At 56.2% G+C, this 23,840-nt stretch overlaps 1 protein-coding gene across 3 annotated transcripts in view; it reads right to left on the reverse strand.

The window, feature by feature from the left end:
- Positions 1-5,640: 5,640 nt before the first annotated feature.
- NOS1 (nitric oxide synthase 1) overlaps positions 5,641-23,840 on the reverse strand; it is a 58,005-nt gene continuing 39,805 nt past the window's right edge. For all 3 annotated transcript variants that reach the window (XM_027747979.2, XM_027747978.2, XM_027747980.2), the window contains exons 13-29: positions 23,689-23,774; positions 20,858-21,002; positions 19,762-19,866; positions 19,440-19,498; positions 16,410-16,526; positions 16,012-16,186; positions 15,488-15,626; positions 14,695-14,773; positions 14,005-14,198; positions 13,338-13,507; positions 12,878-13,088; positions 11,577-11,664; positions 11,194-11,315; positions 10,850-10,998; positions 10,068-10,262; positions 8,995-9,113; positions 5,641-8,101 (exon numbers count right to left, since the gene is read on the reverse strand). In XM_027747979.2, the coding sequence (XP_027603780.2) occupies positions 8,086-8,101; positions 8,995-9,113; positions 10,068-10,262; positions 10,850-10,998; positions 11,194-11,315; positions 11,577-11,664; positions 12,878-13,088; positions 13,338-13,507; positions 14,005-14,198; positions 14,695-14,773; positions 15,488-15,626; positions 16,012-16,186; positions 16,410-16,526; positions 19,440-19,498; positions 19,762-19,866; positions 20,858-21,002; positions 23,689-23,774 (2,169 nt within the window). In that variant the 3' untranslated portion in view covers positions 5,641-8,085. The remainder of the gene's footprint in view (positions 8,102-8,994; positions 9,114-10,067; positions 10,263-10,849; positions 10,999-11,193; positions 11,316-11,576; positions 11,665-12,877; positions 13,089-13,337; positions 13,508-14,004; positions 14,199-14,694; positions 14,774-15,487; positions 15,627-16,011; positions 16,187-16,409; positions 16,527-19,439; positions 19,499-19,761; positions 19,867-20,857; positions 21,003-23,688; positions 23,775-23,840) is intronic.

A 23,840-nucleotide genomic window follows, 5' to 3' on the forward strand; every position in this document is an offset into this window, starting at 1 on the left:
GGTGATGTCTGAGGTGACACGGCTGCCATGCCTCAGGTGACACCAGCACTGCCTGCGGTCACACCGCTGCCATGTCTGAGGTGGCACTGACGCCGTCTGAGGTGACACCACAGCAACCTCTGAGGTGGCACTGCAGCCCTGCCTGAGGCAACACAGCGGCCGTGTTCCCCTCAGGCCAGCTCCTCACCACCCTCACAGGGAAGGATTCCTTCCCAATATCCCATCTAACCCTGCCCTCTGGCAGTGGGAAGCCGTTCCCCCTTGCCCTATTACCATCTGCCCATGTAAAAAATCGCTCTCCCTATTTTTTATAAGCCCCCTTCCGGCACTGGAAGGTTCCCCCTTGGAAGTGCACACTGCCTTCCCATGGGAAAAGCCATGTCCATACTTCCTCATTCACATCCTGCCATTCCCAGGTCTCTCCAGTGCTGCCTGGAGCACTGCTGCTGCTGCATTCCAGAGGCTCCAGCACCAAAAGTGCTCTGGATTGCACACAAAGAGCCCTCCGTGCTTGCCTGTGACATTTTCCCCGAGGACATGGTCTAAATGATGTGAAACATGGAGTGCTGTGACTCAAGCAGCCTTCCAAGGAGGTGTTTGTGTCTGGCAGGTAAACAGGTACCGCTGATTGACGCCACCGAGCTATTTATAGTGCTCTGGCATTACAGGTGGCAGAGCAGAGCAAGGCCAAGGGATCAGCAGAGGCCTTTCCGTGCTAAAAACCCAGAGATAAGAGAAGAACGAGGTCTGTTAGGTTTTAGTTCACTTTTTTATTTGGACTGTAATGCAAACAGGCATAAGTATTCCATAAAATCAGAAGATTGGAACTATACAGAAAGAGGTGCATGCTTCAGAACAATGTGGATATCTTGCAAACAGAGGCAGAGTCAGTCCGAGAGAGGGGCTGGAGTACATTGGACGAATGGCAGAGATTTTAGCAGCATTGAGAGCTCAGAGGTAGGGGAAGACCACGTTTCTGACCACGCTTAAAGCACTGCTATGACCAAACACAAGGCGGCTCAGCCCGCTCCCACCGCCCCCACCCCCTCGCTCCTCAGGGGAAACCCACCTTGGCACCACACAAAAAGCTACAGAATAAGCTGCCCCCTCCCCTCCACACGTAACCTGTCGTATGAGATGCAAAGTGAGAGGAAAGACGACGTGCCAGTCTGAAATCGTGGCATCGTTTCATAAACCGAACGAAGGCACAGTGACATGAGGAGGTGCTGAGGGGAGGGAGGAGGGAGCGGGAGGACCAGAGAGCAGCCAGGGGTTGGAGTCTCATCCAGCCCAGCAGAATTTACCCATATCTGAGGAGTTTAGAAAACCTCTGCAACAGAAATTTTGGGAGTCGCCGGCCCCGAAGCCGCCACCCTTCCCAGAGCAGTCCCCGTCCTCGTCGTGGCACCGCCGCTCTTCGGGAAAGGCCACCAGGAAATCAAAGAATCCAAACCAACCTTTGAGTCTTAGGCCTTTCAAAGGTGCCTAAGGGAGCCAAGGGAATAAACCCCCTGCTCCTATTACAGAAATTAATTGGCACTGAATATCGAATTCCCTGGGCAGCTGGCAGAACTCATGTTTCTAACTACATGCAATCTAAAAAGCAATGAGTCCTGGCTGAAAGTCATCTCACTGCTCACTCTCACTGCCTGGGGAATTGTGTGCACTCTGGAAAAGCTGCAGACCACTCACAAGCTCTTTGCAGCACACAGAGCCCAGGGTTTTTAAAGGCATCTCAAGGCAGCAGAGCACGGGGATTCAACCTTGGGAATTGTGGGGATTTGCCTATTTTGCAGAACTCTAGCAAAGCAGGGATTTTGCACTGAATCTCACTGCCTTCAAAGCCATCGTTTCAACGCTGGAGATTCTGAAACACCATCTTCTATTTCTGTTTCTCGGCTACTATAAAGTGTATTTTGTTCAGACATGATTCCATGCCACGATCACACAGAGAGGAAAATAAAAAAGCAGGCTCAGAAGCAAGTAGCATTAATGTCTCAGAAGATTAAGGCCGTTTTGTTGCCCTTGGAAAATTTTGAAATCTCCCTTAGCAATTAGTGTAGGAGCAAAACATTTGATTTAATCCGAAACAAGCTGACATACTGTCTGCTTGCTTTCTGCTTGCTTCCCCCACCCAGAACCAACACGTGAAAACAAAGCAACAAGCTCTTTCAGATCAACTGTTTCGGTGTTCAGTCCTTCAGTTTTCGAAGTATTAGGGGTGCCCCTGGAAGAAAAATATTTTGCCCAGTGTTTTTCCCTCGCAGGTTTCTGCACCAGCCCTGCAGAGACCTGTGCACAGGAGCTGAGCCACAGCCCAGCAGCGTGGTCCTGCTTTTCCACAGCCCTGCTAAACCAGGGATTCTCAGGGCAAGGCTCACAGGTCTGACTGTCTCACTTTGAGGTGCTTCCTCCCTGCTCCCTCCCCAAAATCTGGCCAGGTAGGATGTGAATAAGGCAGGAGAGCAGCAGTGAGACTCTCACTGCTAAACAAGCTGCCACTGCTCAGCCATGAACTCACAATCTGTTTGGGTTTGGTTTTTTTTTTCCCCTGTGATTCAGTGGCTCAAAATTCCATCACAGCCAAACATCTGTAGGGGTGGAGGCCAAGAGTTTCCAGTCTACTTCATTCTGGGCACAGCAGGGAAAAGGTGGATCTCATCACAATGCTTGAATATTTCAGGAGTTACCTGTGCTAAAATCAAGCCGGTTTTGACCCCTCCTAAGCTCTGTTTTACTTCTGGAACCGAGTGCTTTAAAGCAGCCCCCTCTTCAGCTTTCCCTCACTCCCCTGATTCCCTATAAGACAGGCAGGGCCATATGGAAGAAGCTGGAGCTCAGATCTCCCTCGGAGGGTAGATTTCGGATGGATTGCCAGAGCCATGCATTGCAGGCACGTGCAAGTGCAGATTGACACAGCAAAAATATTGCCATCATAAAACTGCTGCTGCTGCTGCTGCTGCTGCTGCTGCAGTGCAAGCCTGACCCTGCAAGCTGCCCAAATCCCCAGGGCCACTGAAGCCAGTGGGTGTGGAAGGCATTTTGGACCTGGGAGGATCCTATACTGATTTTGTCCAAGTTTCAGGAATACGTTTTTTAAGAGCACTGGCCCAATTTTGCTCTTCCTGTTACAGCAGAAGAAATTGTTATAACAAAGAGAGTTACAGTAAAGTTGAATGGTCCTGAAAATGTGCCTCCATCTGTTCTGTAAAGGGACTGTGCTCCCCTCTGGAACTATCAACGCAATTGCAAAGTTATCTGAAGCAATTCTGAAGCTGGGAACTGGTCCCCGGTGAAAGAAGGAACAAAATTTAATTTTGAGCATAAAATTATCCTTCCAAAAAACGGTGGGAGCCCCCGGAGGGCGATGTAGTGGCTTCAGTGGTCGTTTGTCAGGCGGCAGCAGCTTTGGCTTGGGCTTGGTGCAAGTCCACGAAGCTTCAAACACAGACACACCCTCTCCCCCACCACCAGCTTGACCAAAACGGGGTCAAGGTGTTCACAGCCCCGTGGTGCTCACAGGTGGTGCTCAGTCTGCACCCACACCTCCCCAGCCCTGCGAGAGGAGCTGCAGAGAGCAGCTGAGCAGGGCTGCAGGTTTGCTCCCTGTGATCCCAGGGGGAATTTGCCCACCGGGAATTTCCCTCGTCAAACGAAGTCGGAGAGCGGGAGCAGGAGGGCGGCCCCGCAGCAACAGTCTCTTCCCAGCACAAGGCACTGTAAGTCCGTGTCCGTTCCCAGGAGCTGCCCTTGCCCAGCAGCTGGCTGCACCTTTTGGCTGGGCAGGCAGGGCTGAGGAGGAGAAGGGCGGGATCCCCAGAGGGAAGTGGCAGAGGGAGCCTGGTTGCAGCCGGGATGGGGTGGGAGGCGTCGCACGCTGACAGCAAAGGGACCGCGGGAGCAGTCACAGGCTGGACACGGGCTCGTGCAGCCCCTGGCTCTTCCCATCCCCTCTCCTGCAGTAGCTGTGCTCCTCCTCACTCAGGACACAACTGCAGGGTCGCTGGTCATGCACAGACACGGTGACTCGGGGTGTGAACAGTGCCCTGCTCAGCCCTGGGGACACAGAGGCGCAGGAGGGGACAGGGAGCGAGGACGGCCCGAAGTCAGAGCCATTTCTCTGGCCAGTGTGACGGGCTCAGTTCCTCACGTGTGACGAGCTCAGGCCTTCACAGCCACAGCTGTGGAGGTGACATCTCTGTGAGGCCACTCCTGATGGCAGACATCTCATTATTTTCCTGCTGTCTCTCATAAAGAACAACAAACTCCCAGGCCGTCCTTCTGGGCAGATGAAACATTTGAATTTCATCAACAGCACAGGCACCAGATACCCTTGCACTGAAGGAGCAACTGATTTTTGCCTGCTAGTGGACACAGCAGGCTGGGAAAACACAGAACCTTTTCCCAGGAGTTTTCAAGTCCATATAACACCTTTCTGTGGACGATTGAAAGACCCATGAATTAAAATCTTTGCAGAAAAAAACCACTTCATAGTGTCTTGCAAATCAAATCTCCTGTTTAGAGAAGAGTCTCTTCAGTACCTGGGGAGTGAAAAGGAGCAGAGCTGCTCCAAAAGGGGGGTGGGGGTGGATATCCACCAGGAGAGGGATTGGGACACTGGGTCAGGCTGGGTGTCCATCAGGTGCCCTTGCCACTGGAGCCCTGGGGAGCTTGGATGGGCAGCAGGCACCTGGAGGTGACAGATTTGTGAGCTGAGCGCCCAAGGGGCACAGGCCCTCCACGTGTGACACCCCTGAGCAGCTCATCTGTGGCAGACCCCACCTCACCCTCTGCATTTATTCATGCCAGAGACATTGTGGCTACACCCACACGTCAGAAATGTCACATGGAGATGAGCAGAGTCTAGACAACTGGTGGAAGAGCCACATTTATGGAATAATAAAGCAGAGCCACAAGTTTCTTTCCCCCTGTGTTGCGGGAGAAAATGAAGCTCGAGGGGAGTGCGAAGCCCCCGCAGGCAAAGGGGATGGAGGAGAGAAATTCAGACGTCTGAGACTGACTCGACAGAAAACAGGGAATCAAAATTCCCAGTGTGGCTTGCGAGGACTGAATGGTCCTATTCAGTGGGAGCAGAGAGGAGCCCTGGGGGACATAAACTCCATGGGCCTTCATGGCAGGGATGGTGTTTCTCCTCCAGGGCCAGGCAGGGAGCATGGCCTTAAAATATGTTTATTAATTCCCTTCCAAAGGGCTCTGAAGGACTCACAGATCCAACGCCTGTTGAACGTGGGAGGGTTTTGCCATCTGCCTGGCACAGACCCCTTTGGAGACCCCAGAGAAGGCAAGGCAAGGCACACAGTTCCCTGCTGTTTGCACCGGCAGCTCAGGTGGAAGGGGGTGATGGAGGTGGCAAGTTTTGGGGTGCAGGAAAAGCAAGCCCGTTCAGCTCAGACACAGCACCCAGCAGCGATACGATTTCCAGGTGGGAGATGTTACAGCCATGCAGGCAGAAGGCAGGACAGGAGGAAACTACTTGCCAGCAACACAGGGAGAGCTGGAAAGAGGATGAAGACGAGGGAATTCCTTTGGGCACTCCCTCCTCCTCAGGCTGTACTGCTCCTTCTACCCAAGGAGGCCCAGAGCACAAAGCCCAGAGCCAGAATCAAATTTCCCCAAAGAAAAGGATGAGTTTGATTTTATTCCTTTAGCTGTGTTTCTGCAGCCAGAGGGTCGGGGGGCAGGACCAGGCTCTGGGGCCTGGGAGCTGTCCCCACAAACAGTTCCTCTGCCCAAACTCCCCCATCCCAGCAGCAGAGGGACTCAGCAAAGGGACCCCCATCCCACTGCCCGCCCTGGCTTTAGGGCACAACCCAGAGAGATGCACCGTGGGCTGCCCTTTTCCCTGCCCTGCCCTGCCTTCACCCCCAGGTCACCAAGTGCCCGGGGGGGGGCTGACACAAAGCTGGCTGTGCCCCTGGCTCCCTGCCCTGTTGCCAGCCCTGCCAGCCCGGCGAGCTCGGCTCTGGCCACACTGTGGCAGCATTCCTTCGCGTTTCGTACTGGGACCAGCAAAAACGAGGCCTGGATCTCAAATCCTCCCGGTGCCTGGAGGCTTTTCGCTCCCGGATTTTGGGCTGGAGTTCCTTCAAGCATTCAGGGAGTCGAAGTTGCAGAAGATGGTCACGGCACGTGGAGATGCAGCCAGGCAAGAGGAAGGAGAGGGCAGAAGGTCTTGGATGAGGGTGGGAATAACCGCACAGCCCGAGGCTGGGGAGCCAGCACGGCTTGTTCCGTGGGCTGGGAGAGCAGCAAACCTCCTGCAGCTGTTTTTTGTTCTGACTTTGGCTTAGGGCAGACAATCTCAGCCCCCTGAAAGCGAGCTCACCAGTGCAGCTCCTGGACAAAGCCTCTGCCGCGGCCAATTTTGATGCTTCGCTCCGTGCAAGCCTCAGTGCACAGCTCAGCAGAGCAGGGGCAGGGGGAAAGCACCAGCACCTGCCACCTCCAAATGCCAACCTCCTCTCCCTGCCTCCAGCCAGAGCTGCAGCCACGTCCTGCTGTCCTTGTCCTGGCAATGAGGGAGGACAAACCTTCTTCGGGGTGCGGAAGAGAGGAGGAGGAAGGACACACAAGGTCGCACGTGCTTTACCTCGCAGGCAGCTCTCCCCTGTTAAAGGGACTGATACCTCTCCGTGTTAACAGCTTGCTTTTGGGGCCGGGTTTTTGCAGCAGGGCTGAGGTGTGAGGGTGTCAGAGCCCAGAATCACACAGCACCTTTGCAGCTGACCTCACCTCCCTTCTCACAGGAGACGTCCTGGCAGAGACAGCTCGTGCTCCCGCCGAGGGGACTGGTTCACCACAGGGATGCACACGGATTTCTCCTGGCAGGAGGTCGCTCCACGCTGGCGTTTTCTGCTCCCAAAGCTGTGGAAGTGGCTGGGGTCTGCTGTGCCAGAACTGCCCATGGCACTGTGCTAAGGTGGAGCTGATGCTCTCCGGGGTTTCAAGACTCCTCCGTTGGCACATCCTCACCAAGGACCTGGAGCCTCCACAACCCTCCATGTGCTGCCTTCCCAATAAGCTTTGTAACAAGAGGTGCCTCTTGCAGCTGGAGTTGGAGAGGCTTCTCTCCCATCCTCATGGCTTTCCAGGCTCACCTGGGAGAGGGTTCACAGCATGCAAAGCTCTGGAATGCAGCCCAGTCTCAATCTCTCCCACCAGCATCGTGGCTGCAGATCCCATATCTCCTGTGAAACCCTCTGGAGAACAGCCTGGCCCAGCAGCAGTCACTGCCACGAGCTTTTCCTCAGCATGCACATCAGCCTGTGTGTTCTGTGCTTGCTCCTCTGGGGGAGGACTTTCATGCCAGCAAAAGTGGGGACTGAGCAGAGGGAGAGGCTCACAGGGAACAGGGAGCAGAGAAAGGGGCAAACACAGCACAGAGCCCATTTAGGAGAAATCATGACACATAAATCCTGACACAAACAGACACATCTGTACCCAGGCTGCTTGGGGGGGAACAACATTCACAGGCACGAGGGCACTGCACATCATCTGCCCCCAGCCTCGGGCATATGTACAAGCCCAAAGGAAAACCATGAAAACACAAGGATTCAGCCAAGCCCCGAGCTGGGGAAAGGGGGATCCTGGGGGGAATGACCCCCTGCTCTAGTCAAGCAACAGGACCGAGCCATTGCCCACCCCCTGCCACCTCTGCTCTCCCCCAAAACACCAAAAACGCGGGTGATCACGAAGGTGGTGATTTCATGCAGCTGCAAAATGCCCTGGTGAGGAGGAGGGGAAATGTGGAGATCTGTAAAGAGCCACTGCAGGTTATAAAGCCATCGTACTTCAGTGGGGAAATCCGGGGAAGGGAAGGGGGGGGGGGGGGGAAGAAATGGCCACAGGACAAGAGCAAGAGAAAGAGGAAGAAAAGGAAATAAAAGTCATCATCATCATCATCAGGACACAACAACAGGACGAGAGACAGAGCGCTTTCCATGGGCAGTTCCCCGTGGAAAAGGAGCCACCGTGTCCGTGAAATACAAAACCCAGTGCCCTCCAGCTGGAGGGGGCAGCAGGTGCTGGGACTGGTTTGGCATCCCCTTGGGGCGAAGGGTCCGGTTAGGAGCAGAAAACCCTGCAAGGGAAAGGGGAGAAAGGCCAGCCTTAGGGGGAGCAGTGAGGAGCACGGGATCATCCCGACCTGGATTTGCCACAGGCAGGGGTTTACAGAGCCCTTTGCAGCTGGGTGAGGAAGGGAACCTTTATCCCTCTCTCAGGTGCTCCGTGTACAGTGCAGACCCCAAAGCATGTGACACCTCGGGAGAAAAATTCCCACCAAACCTCAGGGATGTTGGGAAACCCAGAGCCAAGCTCTGGGTCAGGCTACTGAGGGCCAGCACAAGGAGCAAGATCCACTCAGCTGCCCATCCTTTATCCTAAATAATCCTTCTGCTCAGCCAGGGAAAATCCCACCATGACAGAGCTGAGCAAATGGCAGGACATGGTAGAGCAGAAACAAACACAGCAAAATGTCAAGACTTTTTACTTCTTCTGGTTGTTTTTACAATAGCAGGAAGAAAAAATCCCTAGATCTTTCCTAACCGGGCATGGAGCATCCTGGAGACCTCTCCCACCTGCTGCATGGACACCTGGAGCCAGCCAGGTCCCCCCCTGGAGCTGGGGGGAGTCACCCCTTCCCACGGCTCTTTCCAGCCTGGAGGAAGGCAGCTGGCAGGGCTGTTTTCCTTGGAAATTCCCTTTGGATAGGATGGTGTCTGAGCACTCAGTGCAGTAACCCAGGAAGCCGGGGGGGGGGGATTTGTCCTAGTGAGGTGACACCTATGTCAGAGACCCTATTTCAGAGACACCTATTTCAGGTGACTCCTATTTCAGAGCGCCAAAATCCATGCCTTTCTCAGGACCAGGGAGGTTAAGGAAGTTAAATCTTCCTTCCCCATCCCTTCCCAGTCCTGCAGCCCACGCACTTGGGAGGCCATTGCAGGGGTTAAAACAAACATGTGAACTCACTCATCCGTGTCTTTTTTGCTCTCCTCGATGAAGGCGATGGACTCGGATCTAAGGCGGTTCGTCACTTCGTACGTACGCAGGGTGACTCCAAAAATATCCTCGTGGTACCGGCTGTCATCCTGAGGGACAGGGTGGCAGAGGGGAAAAAGGAGCATTTGCAAACAGTTGGCGTTGTTGCAGGCTCTGGTGTGGCGGGGAGGTGCCAAACACACGGCGAAGGGCCTGGGGTCTGTCACGGGAGGGGGTGGGATGGCAGGGCAGAGGGGCAGGAGTGAGCAGGGAGGGGAAATGACCTTGCCAAGGTCACAGTGTGGGGCAGCCCAGGAGCTGCTCCCTGTGTTAGATCTCCTCAGCTGCTGGCAGCCCAGGGACTGCCTGGCGTCAGGGGGACAAGCAGCCCAAAGCCAGCCCATGTACAACCAACTGGGATCCCTCAGCTCCTGGGTGGAGTGTGGGGACGTGGTTCAGAAGGGGTCATCCCACAGGAATCAGGCTGCATTATCTTCCTGAGCATCCATGCCTGGGCCTGTGTCCCAAACTGAGCTCGTCTGGGCTCCAGCTGCAACATCTGGGCAATGTGTTTGCCCAGGGACATCACCCTGCCAGCCACAGAGATGGGGAGATTTGGACAGGGGGCCCCACAAACTGCCCTGGTGGATGGGTGGGACAGAGGGACTTAGCACAGTGGTCTGTGATAGAGGGACTTAAAAGCAATCCTTGTTTGAAGGAGGGACTGATCAAGGTGAACAATCCCTGCCTGGGCTACCAAGGGTGCCCAGCAGGTTCTGTCCCAGTGCCCAGCACAGCAGCAGCTCATCCCAGGAGCCCAGCGTGGGCTGAGGGGGCTGCAGGGCTCCTGCAGAGCAACGAGACTTCCCCTGTGCACCCGAACTTCTGGGAGATCACCCTCCTGACCTCTCCCAGGCCTCGGCAGCGGGGGCAGGACCACAACCCCCCTTCCCAGGGCCCGTCACCTCGCGCTGCCCGCGCGGCAGGAGCAGGCAGGAGCAGGCAGCAGCTGCACTGCCCGTGGCAGGGGCCATGTGGGGTCTCAGGGGGCACACACCGCTCACCCTCAGCTTGCTGATGAAGGCGCCCGCCTCCTCCACCGACAGCTGGCCCTGCTGCCTCACGATGCGCTGGACGGTCTTGAGGACGTCCCCGGCCATGGTGACATCCCCGCAGACGTAGATGTGGCCTCCCTGCTCCTTCAGCGCTCTGAACACCGTCTGGGCCAGCTGCTCCTGCAACACGTCCTGCACGTATTTCTGAGGGAGGAGGAGGAGGAGGGAGATGGGATTGACTCCAGTTTCTCAGCCCTACCCACCCGCGGGCTCTGTGTGCACCAGCCGCCCTTGAGGCAGCAGTGCAAGGTGACACCTCTTTGGGGGAACGAGCCTGAGCCTCGCAGCACCCACAGGGACAGAAAAGAGATGGGGAAGGCGGCAGAGCATCGTCCTGCTCTTGCACGTTCACACCTTCACCATGTCTTTCGTGGCCAGGCCTGCTCAGGTGCCTGTGGGAATTCGGAGCAGGCTTTGCGCTGGCTCTGGTGACATCCCTCCTCGCCCACCTGCTTGAGAAGATGGCCCTTTCCCCTCCCTCATCTGCTCCCACCCGGTGAGGATGGCTGCAGCCCCCCAGGGCAAAGCATGAGCAGCGTGGGCACACATTGGGGTGGTGCAGGGATGGGGGCGTGCCCTGGGAATGGGGCTGCACCGGGAAGGGATGATCCTGCACACTCATGGCATGAGCTACCAGGGCCGTGCCAAGGGACAGGCACCTCCACCATGTGCTGGCTGGCCAGGGCCACCCAGGGCTGCCCGGCAGCACCGCAGCAGTGCCCACCACACACCTTTGGTTTGTCTGGCTCCCGGGAGTAGGCTGTGTACAGCTCTCTGAAGACACCTTGGGCTTTGGCAAAGAGCGTCTCCTCCTTGTAGATGTGGTCGATCCTGGACTGCCGGCAGCCAAACACCAGGACCATGGGACAAGGCTTCAGCCCTGGGGAGGATTGGAAGCAGGTAACCCAGGGATCACCGATCCCCAGGTTCTGGAAGCCACCTCCCTCCAGACCTGCCAGCAGATCCGCTGGGACATCCCAGGCAGGAGACTGGACCCCTCCATCCCTCTGCCACCAGCCCAGGGTTCCCCAACAGCACCTGAGACGAGGTTCAGGAGGGACAAGCGTTGACCCACCTTTGTGCTGGATCTCAAAAAGCCGCTGCTGCCAGAAGCTGCGGAAAGGGGCGATGCCGGTGCCGGGGCCGATGAGGATGCAGGGCACCTGGGGGTCCTGGGGCAGGTGGAACCCGGGGGCACTGCACACACCAAAGACACCGGTTAAACCCAAGCTCCCTCCCTCACCTCTGCCCACAGCCAGCTGAGACAGCACCCGGGCAGGGAGGGGTAGAAAACCAGGTGAAATCCCAGAGAGCAACATTTTAGCGCAGAACTGCACCCGAGGGCTTTTGCTCACAAATCCAGCCTTGTTTTCTCCCACCATGAGAAGAATTGAGGGTAGACATCCCATCCTGCAAGGGGGCTCACCCAATCTTTCTCACCCCTTGTGGAACACTTACCCCCTTACAAAGCAGGGCACCACTTCATCGGGCTGTATCCGATTGAGCCAAGAGGAGCAGACTCCGTGGTGGATTGGCCCTTCTCCATCTGGGAGGGAAGGGAAGGAAGTCTGTACGTGATGCACCAGCCAACAACTCCAGTTGTCCTCTTTCCTAGAACCCTCCCTGCTACATCCCACATGAACACCTCACTGAGACAGTCAGTGTCTCTGCACCCATTCCCCTTGTAGAACTTGGTAGAACTGGCACTCAGATCCCGCCGTGGAGCTGCCCAAGTTCACCCAGAACCTGGGAGAGTTGGGCCTCCACAATATTTAGGAAGAACCCGACTCTTCTTTGGTCCTTTTTGGCAGGAGCAGCATTGTGCTGTGGTGCTCCCAGGCACAAGCCCTCCGTGGCAGCCCCAGATGGATGTCCCTGTGTCCCACCTGCTGTCTTCCCTGTGTCCCACCGGCTGCAGGAGCACCAGGGCCCTGCCCATCTACACCATCACCAGGGCTGCTTGGGCAGGTACAGAAATTTTCCTAGGGGCAATGTGGACTTTGGGGTGGGCAAACAGGGCCCTACACAGAGCTTGGATTATGCACCTCACCCAGACACGGCACCTCTGGAATAAGCTGCCGTTTTATGGACGGTTGTTCTCCATAACATGGCACAGCCGTGCCATGGGTTGAGGGAATCTGGTCACTCCAACAGGTAGAAAAGCTTTAAATACCATCTCTCTGCCAAAGGTTTTGTGCTGTTGCCCATGTGTCCAGCTCTGGGCCCCTCAGCTCAGAAAGGACATTGAGGGGCTGGAGCAGGTCCAGAGAAGAGCAACAAGGCTGGGGAAGGGACTGGAGCACAAGTGCTGTGAGGAGAAGCTGAGGGGGCTGGGGCTGTTCAGCCTGGAGGAGGCTCAGGGGAGACCTCCTCACTCTCTGCAACTCCCTGACAGGAGGGGGGAGCCAGGGGGGGGTTGGTCTCTTCTCCCAGGCAACCATCAGCAAGACAAGAGGGCTGGGTCTTCAGCTGTGCCAGGGGAGGGTTAGGTTGGATATTAGGAAGAAATTCTTAACAGAAAGGGTAATCAGGCATTGGAATGGGCTGCCCAGGGAGGGGATGGATTCTCTGTCCCTGGAGGTTTTTATGGTAAGACTGGATGTGGCATCAGTGCCATAGGCTGGGAACCACGGCGGGGTTGGATCAAGGGTTGGACTGGATGATCTCAGAGGCCCCTTCCAACCCAGCTCATTCTATGATTCTATGATTCTATGATTCCATGTGCTGCTGCTCTGCCCCTGCTTCCCCCAGCCCGGTACCTCTGGTGCGGTAGGAGACCACGGCCACGGTGAGATGGACCTCGCCCGGGTACAGCTCTGGGGAGGAGCTGATGGAGTAGTAGCGTGGCTGGAGGAGGGGGAGCTGTGTGAGCAGCAGCGTGGAGGGCATCTGCACCGAGGGGAACTCCTCCAGCACCTCCACGATGGTGGGGTTCTTGGACCACTTCCACTCCTCGTACTCCTGCAGGCCCTGGAGAGAGGGAGGGAGGGAGGGAGGGAGGGAGGAGAGAGCTGCAGCATCCACCTCTTCCAAGCCAGGTGCCTCCACTGATATCCCACCAGGCCCGTAGCAAAGGGTGGGTGGCAGTGAAGGTAGGGCAGGAGGAGTCCTGCTGCCATGGGTGGAGACTCAGCCTCACCAAACAGTGTGGGATGAAAATGCCCTGGGGTTGTGATTGTCCCTCAGGGCCTTGGAGAACAGGGGGCTTGGGGTCCTTACCTTGCTGAGGACCTGCAGACGTTTCTTCTCCGTCTCACTGGTGGCCAACAAAGCAAACTGCTGCAGCAGCAGGGGCGTGGGAGGGGTGGTGATGTCCAAATAGTACTTAAAAGCCTGGAAGATGGTGCACGGTGGGACACGGTTCTCGTCTGTCCAGTTGCTGATGACACCTGCCAGGAGGGAATGCAGCACAAGCACGGGATCAGCACAAGAGCCAAGGTGGGCAAATCTCTGCTTTCATCCCCCATGTCAGCTCTGAGACAGTGGATTACTGTGTTCCAGCTCTGGTTACACTGTGCATGGCTGTGTCAGACTTATACCCGAAATACAGTGTTGGGATGGTCCATCAACACCCCCTAACTCTTCTTTCCAGTCCTAGACGTTGCTCTTTCTATGAAAATATAAACACCTTTAATTTTCCCAAGGAATAAGGAAATATCTTCCCCAGGGCCCTGCTCACCCTTCAAACCCTTTCTCTACATCCCAAGTGCAGAGGAGCCACAGCTCTGGGCAGAGGAAGGTTGAAGGAGGTGCTCCCAATCCAGGAACACACAGCAGTGAGACGGGAAATGATTTCTCCTGGGGGCCACCCAGCACCCTGAGGAGCTGCTGCAGGAGCTGGGTGAGGAGGAGAGAGGCCACCCGTGCAGGAGGTGGCCCTGGTTACCTAGAGCAGTGCTCCTCTCCTCCAGCAGCTCCACCTTCACCAGCTGGTTGGCCGGAGGGGCATCTTCAAGCCTGTCGATCAGGGCGTTGACCAAGTCCTCGTGGTTCCCTGGAAACACCCCCAGGTGGTCCCCGGGCAGGTACTGCAGCCCCTGGTGCCCCTCGGTGTGCAGGCGCAGGAAGATCGTCAGGCGGCTGCAGGGAAAGGAGGGAAAGCAGGATGTGTTTTTGGGGGAGTCGCTGAGCTCTGGCCTCCAGAGCTGCTGGGCGTGCTGGGCACTGGTGGCACGGCCAAGCCGCGGTGCCCCCTGAGCGTGTCCCCAAGGTCACAGCAGGGAGAGGGGACGCTGCATCCCCGCCTCCCCCCCCCGCCCCGCACCGCTGACTCACCCTCGGGGGCTTTTCAAAAAGGGGAAAAAAAAAACAGTTTAACCTCTTGTTTCAGCAATTTGATCGTTTCTTTGGCTTCCCATCCCCCGGGGCTAATTGAGGCAGCAGCAGCAGAGACTTTGCCGGGCACAGAGGCGGGGAACACCCCTCCCTGGCTTCACGTGGCTTCCAGCATTACTCAGGGTTTGCACAGAGGTGGATTCCATGGGGCGTTCAGGGGTCAAGGTCAGCAGCACTGCGTGCACGGGTGCTTGGGTGCACCACCAGGGTGTCCAGCTCCCAGGAGAGCTGCACTTCCTACCTGGACTTGGGGCTCTGCAGGTTCTGGCGCGTGATCAGCCGGGCTGCATAGACACGTTTTTTGTGGATGCTGTACAGTCCTGAGGAGGAGAAGTGTCAGGGAAGGAATTCAGCAGAGGCCTCTGGCTCTCGCAGGGCTGTTGGTCACTGCTGAGGGCTCAGCCCTTCAGACCAGTGCTGGCCACAGCCAGAGGACCACGGGCTCACCACCCTTCTGCTTGACCACCCTCCTGCACAGCTCCAGCGAGCCTGGGGGATCAGAAACCCCAGGGGACAACCAAACACGTGTCCCTTTTGTCAGTGACCCAGGAGGACTCTGAGACGCAGGGATGTGCCCTCACATGCCCGCAGGCACCTCTCGCTGCCAGGGCCACCTGGCTGGCAGGGAAGAGCCTGGATTTGGGAAGAGCTGAGCAGCCAGTGCGGCAGATCCTCAGCTGCAGGAGCCGTGCTGAGGGGCCAGGTGTCGCTGGGCTGGACCTGCCATGGAGCGGCATTGGACGGAGAGAGCTTGGAAAGATCCCAGGTTTCCAGCTCCCTGGTTCAAAAAATGGGGTCAGGAGGAGGGAGATCAGATCATCTCCAAACATCTCTGTTACGGACACAGACAGGGACCAGCCAGAGGGGCCTGAGACCATCACAAGCTGCTCCCTGGGCATGTGATGGCGGTGAAAGGCAAGGCCGAAACGCTGGGAATTTAACACAGAACAAGCAAGGAGGTTTGGCCCCTTTGCCCTCAGTAAAACCCACTGTGTCTCCTCCACCTGCCCCACCAGGTGACCCCATCTTCATACCTTGTGTGAGCTCTGGGGCCTCGGCCACGTAGGTCAGCCGAAACTTGCTCCTCTTCCAGCTGCGGTCGTTGCTGATGAGGGAGTTGTTTGCTTTCTCGATGTTGACGTCGTCCCCCACGCAGAACACGTCACACGCTGCCTGCAGCACACACCAGGCTCTCAGGCATCCCCCCCTGCCCCTGGGGAGCCCCCTTGTCCCAGCCCACCCCTGCCAACCGAGGAGAAGGAGCCCCCAACATGCAGGGCTACACCCGTGGCCATGGGTGTGCCTTGTGGTGCCCTCCTTCCCCAAACATCTGGGATAACACAGGAATTCAAGCCAGCGCTCCCCCTCGGTGTGCAGCACAAACCAGAGCGTCACCTCCACCAAAATACAGAGCATCCCGGGCTGGGGTGGTGCCAGAGTGTCCCAGAGCAGGGAAGGAGAGGCTGGGTTTTGATCCTGCTCTAACCAGCAGTTGTGCTCTGTCCCTTTGTTCTTCTCCCCCCTGCTCCTCCCCGGAGCACCAGGGAAGCGGGTTTACCTTGAAGACCTTCTTGGCCCAGGTCCTGAAGGACTCCTCCTGGCCGCAGAGCTCGTCCCCCTCTCCCATGCGGAGGATCCTCTCCCCGCCCAGCTCCTCCAGGAGCGTGTCCACGGCCCGGGCGAAGGCGCAGAAGTGGGGGTAGGCACGTGAGCCCAGCCCAAACACGGAGAACCTGCGGAGAGGGGGCTCAGCTGTGGCTGCCCAGCTGGGAGGGACACTGGCACCCCCCTCTCCTGCCCCACCACCCCCCAGGGAGCGTGGAGGGGTCTGCAAGTGGCTAAAATACACCGTGTGTGGGGTAAGAGCTGGGGGGGCAGACGGGCTCTGTGCAGCACCGGCTCCTGCTCTGTCCCTCCTGCAGCAGGAACTCCTGCCTCCCGCCCCGTCCCCTTTACCTGACGTTAGCCAGAGGCCCCGTGCTCTCAAAGTTGTCCCTGGAATCAGGGCCATCACTGGAGGATTTCCGAGCGTCCGAGTAAGAGGAGACGCTGTTGAAACGGACCTTGTAGCTCCTGTGAACAGCAACAACAGCCAGTGTTCCAGAGGTGACGCCTGGGGGGGGTCCTCCCCGGGGACCAAATTGTGCAGGACACCCAGCCAGAGCTCAGGGTTCAATATTCCATGTGCTCCCTCCCAGGGTTAGGCCACCCACGGTCAGCTCCATGAGGTCCTTGGCCGCCCCATTGTCCCCAGTGGTGCAGAGCTGACAGGACCTTTGGCACCACCTGTCCTTCCCTGGCAGCACACAAGGTCGGGTGTATGTCTGAACAGATATTCTGAGGGTGGTTTTTTTCATTCATAGGAAGTGGAAAATAAATTTAAAATCAAAAAAAAAAAGGAGCGAGAGAAGAAGGGATGAGGAGGGGGAAGGGGAGCGGAGGAAAAAAAAAATCTGACAACAGCAGAAGTATTTCTGAATCGAACCATCTTCAAAAATTGCTCTCCACAAGGGTTTCTAAATATACTGGCAGAGCAGCGAGGCTGTGGTGTGTGCATGAGTCACGGCAGACCTCCTGCACCCGGCACGGCATCACAGAGACAACCCCGGAGAGAAACCACTGCCAGGGTCACAGAGCCCTGGGCTCCAGGGCTGCTCCACAGCCTCCTCCTTCCTTCCTTCCCAGATTTCCACGCTTTCCTGCTTCACTCCACCTGCTTGGGTCCACTTCTTCCTCTGCTGTGCCCGTGTCGTGCCCCCGGGTCAGCCCAGGTTGTGTGGGGAGGGCAGGGCAGGGCAGCACAACCCACGGGGGGAGGTGGGCACAAAGCCCAGATTCCCCAGGGGTGTGCTGGGTCCAAGGATGGGGCACCAGCAGCTTTTGCTGCAATGGGAAGGTCCCTGTGGTGGGAAATGACTGCTGAAGGATGGGCTGCATTGAGCAGCAGGTCCTTAAATAGGAATGGCTGATGAATGCCTCGGAAAACCCTTGGAAAACCCTTGCTGGAAGACATGAGGAATCAAATCTACAACCACAGCACAACCACAGGGCTGTGGTCAGAGAGCTACGGCCACAGTGCCCTGGCAGGCTCCTCCAGACACTGGGATTTAGAGAGGCCACCCCACCCTGAGGGGTCTCAGCCACCCTCAGCATTCCCTGTTGGACACGGAGCTGGGAGTGGGCAGGAACTGCTCTCTCCAGTTCTATTCTACAGATTCCAGGCTGACACTGTCCCTCTTCCCCAGACAGTCTCCTCCAGGTCTCCTTTTCTCACTGCAAAAGCTTTTTTCCATGTTTAATATCAGCAAAGTCCTGGACATGGATTGGGGCAATCCCAAGCATAAATACAGGTTGCCCAGAGGAGCTGTGGCTGCCCCTGGATCCCTGGGAGTGTCCAAGGCCAGGCTGGACGGGGCTTGGAGCAACCTGGGCTGGTGGGAGGTGTCCCTGCCCATGGCAGGGGGTGGGACTGGATGAGCTTTAAGGTCCCTTCCCCTCCAAACCATTCTGTGATTCTGTGATCTCTTCCTGCCATCCAGAGCTGTGACCTCTTGGCCTGTCTTGCAGGGAGCACAGGCAGCAATTTATTCCCTCCACCTCTGCAGCCACCTTTTCCATCTACGAAATCTGCCACCTCACTCCATTTCTGCCTCCTTTCCTCCAGATAAAATAGCTCTCACCCTTTTGATCCGTCGCTGTTTCCAGCACTCTGCCCACTTTTGCTGTCAGGTAACGGAGCCACAGGCTCTCCTGGCTCTTAGAAACTCCTGCCAGCCCTGAAATTACACTTAGAGGTGACTGGGACAACGAGCCCTGAGCTTTTTATAAACTGGGCTTTTTATCCTCCTCAAATCTGCCTGGCTCCTCACGGGCGGCACCGCACCCAACCCGGTGTTGCACCCCAAAAAGTGAAGATCCTCGGGGTGAGAACCACGTGTGAAATGGTGCAGACACCTCCAGGGCATCCCTGTTTTGTCGGCTGTCCCCATTAAGGCACGAGGCCATCAGGAACCAGGTGGGTTTTCAGCAGCCCTGCGAGGATCCCTCAGAGGACTCGGCTGCTCAGCAAGGGGACAGCTTCGGGGCTGCGGGGTGGCCAGCACTGGAGAGCCACAAATTGGTGTTTGTCACCGCCCTGCAGCCCCACCCACGCTGCTCAGGCAGAGAGGCAGGGCGGGGAAATCCCCCTGCACCCCCCTGACCGGGGCTAATTCACCCGTAATTAAGGAGCAGCCTTTTGCCGGTTGTTGACTGGGCAGACATTCCAGAGCAGAGCAGTGTCCCAGTTCAGGGGAATATATTCTTCTTAGTAGCTAAAATCAGAGGAGACCCCAAGCAATTATTAACACTTTGTCTGCCCTCCCTTCCCAGCCTCTGGAATGTTGCACCGAGATGCTCAAGGCTCATCACCCAGCGAGGGGGGATTTTCTACAACCCCGGATTCTGTCTCCAAGGCACCAGTTCCAGACTCGCTGTTACAAACATTGCAGGGTTTATAACAGCTCTTATTTTTCCCTAGAAATATTTTCACACGATGCATGAAGTTAAATTTGGTTCCCGAGCCCTCCCTCCACCTACATCCACATAGCAGGGAACTCCCTTCTACCTCCAGCTCCTACTATTTTTGTGTCTCCTGGACAGCCCCAGCTCTCAGATTCGATGATTTTGGGGGAGTTCCTACTTTTATTTGTTTGTTTGGTTTTTTCATAGATTCCTGACTCTTAAAGCTGAACAAAGGAGCTTTGAAATGGAACTACAAGCTGGAGTCCACAGGCCCAGTATGTTTGTCCTCCCTGGGACCTCCTCTCTCTCCATTCCCTGCTTCTCCAGGCGGGTCCCATCCCTTGGATCTTTGCAAACGTGATTCCTGCATGAGGATTTCCCACTCCCTTCTGGGAGGATGAAGGCTGAGAAGCAGGGTATCCTGGCTGGGGGGGGGGCTGCTGGGGTTTGGAGTGGGGAGGGAGGGGTTTGGAGTGCTCTTACTTCCTCTCCTCCAGGTGGGAGTTGGGATTCTTCATCTCCATCAACGCACAGCCAAATTTCTGCAGAAAGGGAATAAAATAGGCCATCAGTTTTGCCAGGCTCTGCAGGAAATGAAGCTGTGATCAGTGGCTGTGAGTGGGAATAAGCAGGTATCCCCATTTCTGAGCAGGCTGGATTTAGGCAGGTCCAGCACCACGTGTCACACAACGCCCAGACCTGTCCTGGGCCATTCCAGCCCAGGCTGGGCGAAAAGAGGATGTTCTTCCCCATGTGCCAGTGCCTGTCCCCTGCTGCAGCCCCCCACCCCTGTGCTCTGTCCTACCTCTCCGTTCTCGGGGGGGTCCCCGTTGCCAAAGGTGCTGGTGACCACCAGGACCATGGTTTCGTGCTCCAGGTGCACGACGTCGTACTCGTCCATGGACATCACCTGGGAGGGGACAGAGAGGGCAGCAGGAGCTGGGGAGATCCACCACCAGCCAGTCTGCTGGGATGGACCCCATTCCACCTGGAGATGGGACATGTCCCTGCTGACTCCATGCTGGTGCTCTGGCAGAGATCCCCCCACAGGGAGGATGAGGACAAGAGCCACGAGGGACATGGACAACCATGGAGCTGCCCCTCAAGAGGCTGTAGGAATATGTGTGCTACAATGCAGGAGTATTAGCTGGAAAAATTCCTCTGCAGGTGTCAACCCAGACCCTGTGTCCTAGTTAGAACAGCTGGGACCAGTTCATCACTGGATGGGTGTAACCCAAAACTGGGTATTCCAGAGCCTTCCATGCCATTGCCCAGGAACTGTTCTCAACAGACCATTTACACCCTCTGCCCAGAGCAGCCCTGACCCCTCAGGCTGTAAACTGGGTGTTAAGAGGCCTGTGAGACAGGAGGGTGCTCCTGTCCTCACACTCATTGTGGAACTCCTGGACATCCCTGCCTGAACCTGAGGATATATAATCTTGGGGTCTTGGGACTTTTTTAACCACCTGTGGGATCCAGAGGAAGACTGCAACCATCACTTTCAACCAGACTGAGACCACCACTCTCACCAACATGCTTTCCCCTCTCCTTTTCCTTTGGACTCAGGGGGCCCAACGAACACCACTCTGTTCATGCCCCAGGGTGCTGGGTTATACATTTGGGTTTTGTGGGTTAAAACAATTGTTTGTCTGTATAATCGTACTTACTGTACTATTTTATTAAATTGTTATTCTGATTTATAATCTCTCTTTTGAGTTGGGTTCATTTCCCCGGCTGGTTTACCTTAAACCAGCACACCCTGGGAGCTGCTGGAGTCCCTTGGCAGCCAGGAAGCTCCACGGGCATCGAACCACGTATTTCCCAACATCCATATATATTTCCTTGGCCCACCCACAATTCTGTGCCCACCCCCTTGCAGGAGTCAGGAGCTGGGGCAATACCTTGGCATCGAAAGCGTGTTTGAAGATTTCACACAGAGTTTTTGCATAGACCTGGGACTTCCCCGTCTCCGTGGCGTACAGGATGGTGGCCTTGACCCTCTTGGCCATGGCCTGTCCCATCAGCTTGGCTGAGAACTTCACAGCCCTAGGAAGCAAGAGGGGAATCCCAGTAAGAGAGTTTGCTGTCAGTGCCTCTAGCCCAGACCCTTTTATTCATTATTAAATGAACTGTCTGCCTTAAAAAGTTGCAGCGTCGCTTCTTTTGTGAAGCTGTGGAAGAGCACGTTCATCTTGACTTGTCAGAGGGGAAGAGTGGATGGGGGAGCTTGAGCATGGAGCTGAAATAAATACCTGAATGGGTGTAAGAAGGAAAATGCTAACCCAGGTGTGGGGTGGGATTTCTGCAGGGGCAGAGAAGCAGAAGAATTGGGGGTAGAAGTCACTGAAAGCACTGGCCAGGTAACGTCACAGGAAAAGCTGGAGACCAGCCAGAGCTGAAGCTACAGGAGGAACAGGAGCTTCTCCATCCCTTTAAATCCAACCTGGCTGCCTTTCTGCAGGAGGTGTCTCACCCAACCTCACACCCACAGCCCTGAGACGCCAAGGAGGTCAGACAAAGCTGTCTGCACCCCCTCTCATCTGCACTCCGGTGACTCTGTGACCCTTCCTGGCAGGGAAGTTCCTCCCAGGGCCCAGGGGTTGCCCATTTCTCTGAGCCGTGCCCAGCTGCCTCCCGTGGCTGCAGTCGTGACTGGCTGTGTGTCCTCCAGTTCTCCCCACGGGCTCAGCTCTGGCAGAGGGGCCTGAGAGGTCACCAGCCTCTCCAATCCTGGCCAGGGTGCTGCAGCACTGGCAATGCTGGCTGCCTGTCTGTGGCATCAGTGGGAGCACCGTGACAGGGCACAGGGGAGACACGAACCAGTTTTGGGGCACTGAGCCTGCTGTGGCCAGTTTGTCACGTTAGAGCCATTCATAATCACATCAACACTATTTCTCCTAAGTGCAGAGTATCTTCACCTTTTCTAAATGGACCATCAAGCCTTTAAATGGGGCCACCAGAGGTCTGGATTTAGCCTGATGCTGCAACAGGGAAAGGGCAGTTTTTGGGAGGCTGAGAGAGCACAAAGCAGCTCTGTGGCCTTTGCAAGAATAAGGGCTGCTTGGTTCCCTTTGCCAGGGGCATCAGACCCTGCCCCAGGTTCTGCAGTTCAGCAGGACTCCTGCATCCCCTTCAGATGAGCTGTGGGGAATGGACACTGCAGCTGGGCTGGTCCCACTGCTGGGAGAAGTCCAGCTTCCCACTGCCAAGGAGGGAAGAAATGCTCTGGGAGAATCACTTAGGGAAAAAAAAAAGGGAGGAAAGAAGAGGTAGAAACCCCACCAGGATGGTTCATCCTGCCTCCCCTGGGCAGCTCCTCTCCATGTCAAAGTCAGCCTCAGGAACATTTCTATTTGCTGCTCTGTGATCACTCCTTTGCTCTCCCGTGGGGGAAATGTCCCCTGTCCCCAGGACTTGCACAGTCCCCAGAGGAGGGAAGGGGCAGGACAGGCAGGGAGTGCAGGTTTGAAGGCTCAGATTTGGCCAGAACCAGCACAGCCTGTCTGACCACCCACAAAACCCCCCTGTGACCGGTGCCAAGCGCAGCACTCGGGGCTGCCGGGCTGGGTCTGCCCCTCGTTCAGCTCATCAGCTCAGACTAATGGGGAATTACACAAATAATTCCTTTCCCCTCCATCGGGAACAATGGAGATTTTTTTTCTTCCTTTTTTTTTTTTTTTTTTTAAATTACCTGCCACGCTCACGTTTTCATCAAGCCATCCCTCACCCGGGCACACACCGACACAGGCATTGTTTCTCCTCCCTCAATGGCCCAATTAATCTCCCCCGTGCTCTCCCCAGCCCGGGCTCAGCTCCGGTGTCAGCTGAAGGAGCACATTCATCAGCTGCTGATCATGTTTATGGATGCAGCTCGCAGGAGGTGACAGCTGAAGAGTGGGAACAAACCGATGGGAGGGGCTGGTGGAAGCTGCAGCGTGGGGAGCTGCCGTGAGGAGCCAGGGCCACCTGGCAGCCTGGCCACCAACCCGGGGCACACCCAGCCCTCCCCAGCCTTGGCCAGCAGCTCCTGCTGGAGCTCCTACCTCCCTGCCAATGGCCCACGGGGGAGGCATTTGGGCCAGGATCAGCCTAAAGGTCCAAATTACACTTCATTCCTCCGCCCCTGCTGACTTGGAGCTTTGGCAGGGGAGAGGGACTCGTGTGGCCCTTTTCCAGGGGTCAAGTGACCATGAAGTGCAAATCTCACTCAGCCCTGCTCCATCTGCTGCCTGGAGGGAGATTCCTCCTTCCTGTCTCCCCCCCTCCTCGCAAGGAGGGTGTTTGGAGGGTTAGACACTCACTGGAGACCTCAAGGTGATAAAGAATCACTGAGAAAAAGAGAAATATGGACACGAGTTTCATGTCACTTGTGCCAGCACAGCCCTGGACAGTGAGGGGAGGTGTCCCTGCCCCAAGGAGGCTGTGAAAGGAGAACCAGGCAGCACACCCCAAAAAAGAGGGAAGGCCATCCCTGAGCATCTCTTACTGGAGAATGAACAGCTTGGGAGAACAGACTATGTGCAACATCTGCTATTCACCTGGTCCCACACCTTCTGGTGGTCTAATGGGGTCTTCAGAGACTGTCTGTCTGTCCAAATGTCCCTCGTGGTAAAGCCCCCAGAGGTCCAGCCTCACACCCCTCTCTCACAGGGCAACTCCATCAGTCAGAGCTGCCCAAAACCAGGACCAGCCCCAAACACTCCAGGGTTTTCCAGAGCCTGCTGGTACTTACTTTGCTAACTTCTTAAATCCAATGGCCCTCTTCTTGGTGGGTGTCCCATTGACCCCTTTCCAGACGTGGGTGTTCCAGGGGTCCGGCTGGAGAGAGAAGGGCAGCAGTGCTCAGAGCTTTGGGAATGCTTCCATATATTAGAGATTTCCTGC

This window comes from Pipra filicauda, unplaced genomic scaffold, assembly GCF_003945595.2.
Source record: "Pipra filicauda isolate LSUMZ 115617 unplaced genomic scaffold, ASM394559v2 scaffold656_size334665_pilon, whole genome shotgun sequence".
In the NCBI taxonomy this organism is placed as follows: Eukaryota; Metazoa; Chordata; class Aves; order Passeriformes; family Pipridae; genus Pipra; species Pipra filicauda.